The sequence below is a fragment of the Pteropus medius genome, unplaced genomic scaffold, assembly GCF_902729225.1.
Source record: "Pteropus medius unplaced genomic scaffold, Ma_sr-lr_union100, whole genome shotgun sequence".
NCBI classification, from domain to species: domain Eukaryota; kingdom Metazoa; phylum Chordata; class Mammalia; order Chiroptera; family Pteropodidae; genus Pteropus; species Pteropus medius.
In genome coordinates, this window is record NW_024351551.1 from 1 (window position 1) to 8468 (window position 8468).

Sequence of the window (8468 nt, forward strand, 5' to 3'; positions counted from 1 at the left end):
TCCCTCCTCTCCCCTCCCCTCCTTTCCCCTCTCCTCCTCTTAGCTTGTCCAAATTTCTCCAACACAAGTGTGCTAGCATGTTTTTACTCCACGTAGTCCCTACCCTCAGGCCTGGAGGGAGAAATGGTTGGCTCAGTGCCTGGCACATAGTAAGCACTCTGCACGTGTCATCTGCTGTTCCTACTACTCTTATTTCCAAGTACCTGCTCTGGTGAAGATGTTGCCAGGCCCTTTGGTACAGTAAGCTTGGTAGCCCTGGGTCTCTCCTCTCCCCAATGCTACAGTCCAAGCACCTGGATGATGAGTATGAGAGCAGCGAGGAAGAGAGAGAGCCTCTTGCGGTCCCACCGACTTGGAGAGCACCGCAGCCCCCATTGACGGTGCGGGCTCAGATGACCCCTCGGCCTCCGATGGCCCTGAGGTCCCAGGTACCCTCAAGGCACGTACTGTGCTTGCCACCCCGCAACGTGACCCTTCTACAAGAGAGGGTAAGAAGTCTGCCCTTCCTCCCTTCTCCCTCCTCCTCCCTTGCTGGCCAGTTCTTTGAGCTCACCCATGGCCTTCGCCTCCCCATGTGCTCTTCCTTCTCCAGGCAAATAAGTTGGTGAAATACCTGATGATTAAGGACTACAAGAAGATCCCCATCAAGCGCTCAGGTGGACAACTGTACCCCCACCCTGAACTCTGCCCTCCTCCTCCCCCAGCCCTCCCCAGTGGGTCCCCCATCAGGCCTTGGCTGATGGCTCCATGTGCACAGTACAGGGTCTTGACTCTGCTCCCCTCAGCAGGGCTGACCGAGGGGCTGCAGCTCCATGGCCCCCGCTCAGCCCAGGTGCTTTCCCCACGTCACCTCTCCTGCAGACATGCTGAAGGATGTTATCCGAGAATATGACGAACATTTCCCTGAGATCATTGAACGAGCAACATACACCCTGGAAAAGGTGGGTGTGGGGATGGGAGCAGCTCTGTGGAACAAAAGCGGCAGGGAAGCCTTGCCTAGCTTCTCCACCTGGGAGCTTCCACTACATACTTCCTCCCCTGGGTTCCTCTCCCTCGTGCTCTCTGAAGCACCTTCTGTCTCCTGAAGTGGGTCCTATTGCCTCGGCCAGTGCCAGAGCTCCTACAGGCCAGCTCTTCCGCGTCCTCTCTTCTTCATCCTCCCCCATGACTTTGGGTTCCCTGCCTAGGAAATGTTTTGACAGGGAATGGAGTGACTGCCTGCAGGACACCCGGCATGTTTTTTTTTTTGTAAACCTCACGTTCTGTTTTCTCCCCGTGTAGAAGTTCGGGATCCACCTGAAGGAGATTGACAAGGAAGAACACCTGTACATTCTTGTCTGTACTCGGGATTCCTCGGCTCGCCTCCTGGGAAAGTGAGAAGGGGCAGGGGGATCGTGTCTTTCCTAGGTGGTGCCTCCCCTCCTCTCAGGGAAAGAGGAAAACAGGGCTAGAGGGCTTAGCACAATGCCCACCCACAGTTAGTGGTGCCAGGTGCTTACCAGATGAAAGGGGTAGAAGCCTGGATGAGGCCTTGCTGCAGTCAGGGTTTCGCCCCCGCCTCCTCCTCCAAGAAAGCAGGCTTCTTGTTGCTTTCCTCTTCCTGCTAAGTGCTTGGCCCGGGCTTGGTAGAGTGGTTGGTTCTGGAGGAGCTTCTTGTCCAGTGTAGCTCCCATGGGCAAAAGGCAGGGAAAGTGTGGATGTGCCTCTGGACACACCTTTGGCAAGCACTTGCTCCCCGCCTAACCCTGTCCTCGGCGGAATCCTGGGAGGGAACATTTGGTGGATGAAATGATGCAATCTCAAGCGGAGGAATGAATTGTCTGGATCAGGTAGCAAGCCATGCACAGCGTGGGGAGAACTTCCCTGTAGCGGAGCAGCCTGAGAGAGGCTAGTTGGGTGAGCCGGTTGTAGTCTCTCGGGCAAATGGCTGCTGGACAGGATCCCTCTTTCTACACCTTTAGGACCAAGGACACTCCCAGGCTGAGTCTCCTCTTGGTGATTCTGGGAGTCATCTTCATGAATGGCAACCGGGCCAGCGAGGGTGAGTGGCTGGACCTGCAGCTGAGGGGCTGCCCTCAGTGTCACCTTCGTGTTCTAAATTCTTGTACCTCATCTCCCCTCACAGCTGTCCTCTGGGAGGCACTACGCAAGATGGGACTGCGCCCTGGGTACGATCGGACTCTCTGGGCTCTCACTGCCCCTCAGCATTGTCCTTGGGCACAGGAGGCCCTGGGATTGCAACAGCTTGGTGGTCTGGTACAGGGGAGTGGGCATCCTGGACTAGGCAGAGTGCAAAGGGTCTCATCAGGGTGCATGGCAAAATGGCCCTGAACTCTCAGCCCCCTTTCTGCTCCGTGCCCCTTCTCTGTCCCCAGAAGAGATCTAAGAGAAACCATCAGAATTTGGGGCTCCCCTCATGGGGCTGCCCCACGAGGCTGGGAAGCTCTCAGTTCTGTTAGGGAGTGCTCCTGCTCACATCTGGGCACTGCCACCAGCTCTAGTCATGGACTCCTTTCCTTTCCCTCAGGATGAGGCACCCATTTCTTGGCGATCTGAGGAAGCTCATTACAGATGACTTTGTGAAGCAGAAGTAAGTATTGACCAAGATAACTCCGTCTCACATCCATGCCTTTCTTGTGTGCCGGTCTGGCTGAGGAAGCCATTCCCCGTCCTATATCTTAACACCAGAGTGATGGGGGGCTCTGGGGTGAGTGTGGGTGGGGATATATGAGTGTCTGTGGGATTAGAATTCTGGGGCGGTCTTGGGGAAAGGGGGCGCACGTTGACTGAGAACACGGTGCGGGGTGTGTTACATCCACCACGTCATTCAGTACCTGCCCTGCAGGCTGTAGGAGACTGTCCCCTGCTTTACACCTCAGGAACCTGGGGCTCAGAGACTGGAAGTCTGAGTGTGGCCCCAGCTGGTCAGGGGCCCATTCGGGCCTGGAGGCCAGCCCTCCTGACTTTCGGGCCAGGGCCCACCTTATCCTCGGTCCTCGGAGAACACGTGCGCACTCACACAGGTGCACTAGCACACATTTGCGCACATACGATCGGGAGAGTATGCGGAATACACTGCTCTCGGACTGTTGCTTCCCTTTCCTTCACCGTCGTTTTCCGTGGTGGACTGTCCCAGGGCTCAGCCAGGCCACGGGTGAGACCCTGCGGTGGGGTGTGCTCAGAGCAGGGGGCCTGAAGAAATGGCTCCTCTGTTTACAACACACCCAACAGGAATCCGGGGTCATTGTGACGAGGGGCACCAAACTTGTGGCCTTCTTATGAACAGACACCCTACACGTGTTCCCCACCCCCCACCCCGCACTTCCCCATGGGTGCCGGGCAGGACCAACAGCCCAGAGCTTTGAAGGCCTCGGTATTGGAGGCAGAAACCCTGGGAGTGGGGCACGGGCCAGAGGGCCAAGGCAGTCCTGCAGGAGCTGAGCTGTAGCATGGGGTTGAGAAGGGGCCACGTGGGAGCCATAAGCATGACAACAGGTCTACATGGCTAGAGGCAAAAGTTTATCTTCCTCTCCACTGAGGTACCTGGAATACAAGAAGATCCCCAATAGCAGCCCATCCGAGTATGAATTCCTCTGGGGCCTGCGGGCCCGCCACGAGACCAGCAAGATGAGGGTGCTGAGATTCATCGCCCAGGTAACGGAGGTCCTCTGCTGGGGGCCAGGCCCAGGGGGCTGTCACTTCCCAGCCCTTGTGTGTTTCTCGGTCACTGAGGCTCAGAAAAGTTCCTAGGTATCTCGCCCAAGTTCACTGACATTGTGCGTGTGAAGGATGGGGCAAAATCCCAGGTCTGGTCCAGAGTAAGAAGAGCCTGACTCCAGTGGTCTTTATTTTTATTGTGATTACGCACAGCGCACAGGAGGGTGTAGGGTGCTCAGTGAATGTGGGGTATCTGTTAGGAGGGTTGCTGTTATTCCATCGCAGAATCAGAACCGAGATCCCCAGGAATGGAAGGCTCACTTCTTAGAGGCTGTGGATGATGCCTTCAAGACGATGGACGTGGATATGGCTGAGGAACATGCCAGGGCCCAGATGAGGGCCCAGATGAATATTGGGGATGAAGCTCTGATTGGACGGTGGAGCTGGGACGACATACAGGTGGAGCTTCTGTCGTGGGACGAGGACGGAGATTTTGGCGATGCCTGGGCCAGGATCCCCTTTGCTTTCTGGGCCAGATACCATCAGTACATTCTGAACAGCAACCGTGCCAACAGGAGGGCCACTTGGAGAGCCGGCGTCAGCAGTGGCACTGATGGTGGGACCAACACCATCGTCCTAGATGGCCCTAGCACCAGCTCCACCATCCGGACCAGAAATGCCGCCAGAACGAGTGCCAGCTTCTTCTCCTGGATCCAGTAGGATTTTCAGGTGATAAATGAGACTCTGAAGGGCAGGGCGGGCTGAGGAAGGGTTGTGAGAAGTAGGCAGAAGGCCTGGTTTGGGGAGGGAGAACGGTGAGAGTTTGGACAGACTCTTGTTTTATTCTTTATATCCCTTACTGTTTCACATGTATTTCTATTTCTGCCTTCACTTTTGTGTCCTGTGTTTACAGACAACGCTGAACTGCAGCAATCACTCACCCAGTCAGAGTGCCTCCTCAGACTCCATGTCCACATAGCACTCTAGGTGGCCTCCGCTTGCCCATCAAAGATGGCATGCAAGACTCAGCTCTCTTTGCCCTCCTGCTTTCCTCATGTGCTGTTGTCGTGCTGTCATGTTTTTGGTTGGTATCGGTGTTACAATAAAGTTGCAAAATGAATTGGCACGTTCCCTCCATTACCGGTGCAGGTGTTGCTCTGAGTGGCCCATGGTCCGCTCTCTGGGATGGGGGTATGGGGGGAGGTGGGAGGGGCTCGCCTCTGCCTAAGAGGCAGGTGGGGCGCTGGGCAATGTGAAGGTGCTTGTGAGTGTGGAGACCGTGAGTTTCGAGAGGCCCCCGTCCACAGAGTTACATGATTTCCTACACAATGCGGCCCCAGTTAGATGCCAGTGCGGAGTGGGGGAAACAGGAGAAGGGATGGGGTGGAGGCTGTGGGTTAGCGCCACTGTCCCTCCCACCAAGGTACAGGGTCCACAGACATCTACCGGGACCCAGCTCCCTGTCTCCACCTTTGGAGGCAGTGTCCTGGAACCCTTCCCTCATCATCCACACAATTTCAGGACCTCATCCCTCAGAGGGAGCCTAAAGGACAATGAGGTAGACCTCACGGTGACATTCTCTCCCCTCCAGCAGGTAGGAGGAGGATCATTATTGCTGAGAATAGATTCGATGAAAGCAAAGCTGCGTTCAAACCTCCGAAAGCCCATTGCCTGTGGTCATGACCTCAGGCCTGTTTGGGACTCCCAGAGCCCTTCATTGGAAGCAGGGCTGTCCCATTGAGGCTAAGGCCAGGCCTAGGTCCTGGTGTCTTCGAGGGCTAGGTGAGCCCTGCGGCGGGCGGGCGGGCGGGGTGTGGGGGGCGGGGATGCGGCTAGTTCTGCAATTCTTCCAGTGGGTGACAGTGAGGACAGAGACACGTAGGGCCCCTGGGAATGGCTCAGTAGTGGACAGGGACAGTGCCCAGAGCTTCCTCAAGTCCCCCAGTGATGTTCACACCTTGGGAGGACAAAGGCCCAGGTTAGGAGAGAGAGAGTAGTTAGGGCCCCTGTCTGCATTGCCTCTTTTCTCTGAAAAGAGGTCCTCTCTCAGCCAGACCTGGATCCTGACATAAACCCCATGACATAATTTGCCAGGCCCAATGGAAAATGAAAACGTGTGTCCCGCACCCATAAATTATTACGAATTCCAAGAGAACAACAGCAGAGCATTGAAGCACATGTGGGGCCCTTCTGCGTGCTAGGTCCTCTGGGACTGCATAGGTCACACCCCCAGGAACCTGACTCTGTCTGCACCCCTCCCCTAAAGACAGGCTTCAGGCGGGTCTCTGCCTTGTTGCCCAGTGCTGTCACTTCTGCCACTCTGGGTGCTGGGTCCTTGCTTGGCCACAAAAGCATTCTGTGACTTCTGTCAAAAATGGGGTCTCTTTCCCTTTAGGTTTTCAGGTGTGTGGCCCGAGATGTGTGGGGGGCTGGGAGAGCAGGGAGTGGGTGAAGGATGCCAGGGAGCCCAGCCCTGGCACGGTGAATGATACATGACGTTTCTGGTCCCCTCGTCCTGGGAACCTCCCAGGACCCTGTTGTGCACACAGTAGGCACATGCCTTTTCATGGATGAATGCGGGGCTCTCACAAAAGCCACAGGTGTGAGTTTGAGCACTGTGTGCAGAATGCACCTGAGAAGTGGCAGCTCATCTGGAAAGGAGGAGACAGCAGTCATCGGAGGCAAGGTGCTGGGGAGGACACCAAGTCTCCAGGCCTGTAGGTTACAACACTTTCCCCTGACCACTCCACCTTCCCCAGGGTCAGCCTCCCAGGAGCCCACTCTCTCCCACCCTGCAGGAGGCAGTGCTGAGAGCTGGCTGGCCAGGGAGGAGGAGAGCAGAGAGGTGGCAGGAGGGCCATGAGGAATGCAGCCAGGTTGGGTCCCCCAGAAGGGTCAGGCTAGTCGCCTTGGAGGTGGCCTACCTCCTCAGTCACAGGGCAACCATGACACCAGAGCAGGCCTCCCTCCCGCCCCAGCCTGGGGCCTTCCACAGGCTCCCCTCAAATGCATCTCAGCAAGAGTTTTCTGAGACCCTAGTCCTCACCAGGGCCCTTGGATGAGGTGTGCGTGCACCTAGGCAGCTCCCACAGCTTTCTCCCCACCCAGGCCTGCGCCCTCTGACTCCTCTCACTCTTGTTGATGGACAAACATTCCTCGATTCACTTGTTTCCAGTTATTGACTACTGCGCATAAAGTTTTCTGAACATTCACTTACCGTTTCTTGTATGGGCGTAGATTTTACTTACTAGACAGCCCTGAAGAGAGGGGATGGTCAGGCCCATTCCACAGATGAGGAAAATGAGACTCTGAGAGGGAAGACACTTGCCCTAAGGCACAGAGCCAGGAAGTGGCAGCACTGGGCCTCGAATCCAGAACCCTCTGATTCAACTGTGTGCTCTGCCCACTGCAGTCTGTTCCCACTGCCTTCGAGGGGCTCACAGTGTCATTTGGGACAATGGCACCACCTCTCACCACTCTCTGGTGACACCCACCCTCCCACCCACCCAGACTGCCCCTACCTTTCCCGTCTCCCTTCATTGAACCAGAACCCCACCCCTCATGGCTTCCCACCACCGAGGTTCATCCTGCCTGCACTCTCCCAGCCCCCTGAGACGTCTGGTTTGGAGACTTCCTGGGCATCCATCTTGCTCCTCCTCGTCGTATTTGTCACCATCGGCACCAGGCCCTGGTGCACTATCTCCTTCCAACTTCGCTGATACTCTGCAGGGGTTACTGTTCCTCATGGCATGCATGGCAGAACAGACTCAGAGAAGGGAAGCGATTTGCCTGAGGTCTCTGACCCAGCTCTGCCACTGTCTCCACAAGCGACCCTGGCCCCACCTTTTCTCTCTCTGGCCCTTAAGATCCCCATCTCTCAAAGCACAGAATTGGACTAGATGTACTCTGAGGGTGCTCAAGCTCTGAGGTCTGCTGTCTTAGTCACATCATCTCTCTGGCGCTTGGTTTCCTCACCTGAGTCATAAGGGTAAGAGCATGTCCCCAGTCCTGCCCGGTCCAGCTCCCAGGAAAGCTGTGAGCAGTTGCTGTGGCCTGTGCATGAAAGCAAGTAGGAAATGGGTAAAGTAGTGTGCAAACAGGATGTGCACGTGCCACCCAAGCACTCCATGCGTGTCTGAGAGGGGAGGGCGTCTGGAAAGCATCTGGGATCGATGTCCCTCCCTGCCCGCCTGAGCCCCGTGACCTTGGGCCAGTCACTTCACCTCTCAGCACCTCCATTTCCTCATCTGCACAGTCGGGTTACATTGCCCACCTCATAGTCTCAAAAGACAACACCGAGTAGTAGGGATGTGGACGGTGTCAGAAATCTAGCACCACAAGGACCCCCACCCCAAACCCATCACCTTTTTTCCAGTGAGGAGATTGAGGACCCGGCAGAGGAAATGACTTGTCCAATGTCAAGTTCCCCGGGTTCCAATTCTGGATGACTCCATGTTACAAGTGCCCTTGATTTTGAAACTAACGACATAGAAATGATACAAATCTGCAGGACATCGCACACTTCAAATATGACTTTACACTGTCCTAACGCACCCTCTCAGTATCCTGGAGATGTCAGCACTACAGCATCCATGTCAGAAATGGACTCTCGCACTCGAAGGTGACACAACAGTCCCTTGCCAGGCCGCCTACACTAGTATGTGGTTCAGCAAATGTAGGTAATTTTATTTCGAAATAGGTAACATCCGCAGGTTACGAAGTCCGAGAAATGAAACGGGGTGCACACACTCAATGGCCACATAAAAGAAAATTACAAAGACTGTGGGTGCTAAGACTTGATGAGGATGTGG

At 55.6% G+C, this 8468-nt stretch overlaps 1 protein-coding gene and 1 non-coding gene across 2 annotated transcripts; both read left to right on the forward strand.

Moving 5' to 3' along the window:
- Positions 1 to 6: 6 nt before the first annotated feature.
- LOC120587030 (melanoma-associated antigen D4) lies at positions 7 to 4777 on the forward strand. The gene is made up of 10 exons (XM_039843639.1): positions 7 to 488; positions 593 to 656; positions 862 to 941; positions 1282 to 1373; positions 1962 to 2041; positions 2126 to 2168; positions 2528 to 2590; positions 3540 to 3654; positions 3943 to 4386; positions 4571 to 4777. The coding sequence occupies exons 1-9, from the start codon at positions 276 to 278 to the stop codon at positions 4375 to 4377; spliced, it is 1185 nt and encodes a 394-aa protein (XP_039699573.1). The 5' UTR covers positions 7 to 275; the 3' UTR covers positions 4378 to 4386; positions 4571 to 4777.
- On the forward strand, positions 3170 to 3299 carry LOC120587031 (small nucleolar RNA SNORA11). Its single transcript, XR_005648855.1, has one exon. It is a non-coding gene; the product is annotated as a small nucleolar RNA SNORA11 (small nucleolar RNA).
- Positions 4778 to 8468: the final 3691 nt, after the last annotated feature.

Excerpts from the sequence above, each read along its gene's own strand:
- LOC120587030 (XM_039843639.1), top strand. The coding sequence starts at position 276 with ATGCTACAGTCCAAGCACCTGGATGATGAGTATGAGAGCAGCGAGGAA. Across the intron at positions 942-1,281 it reads CAACATACACCCTGGAAAAG|AAGTTCGGGATCCACCTGAA; the intron begins GTGGGTGTGGGG and ends CTCCCCGTGTAG. Across the intron at positions 1,374-1,961 it reads TCGGCTCGCCTCCTGGGAAA|GACCAAGGACACTCCCAGGC; the intron begins GTGAGAAGGGGC and ends CTACACCTTTAG.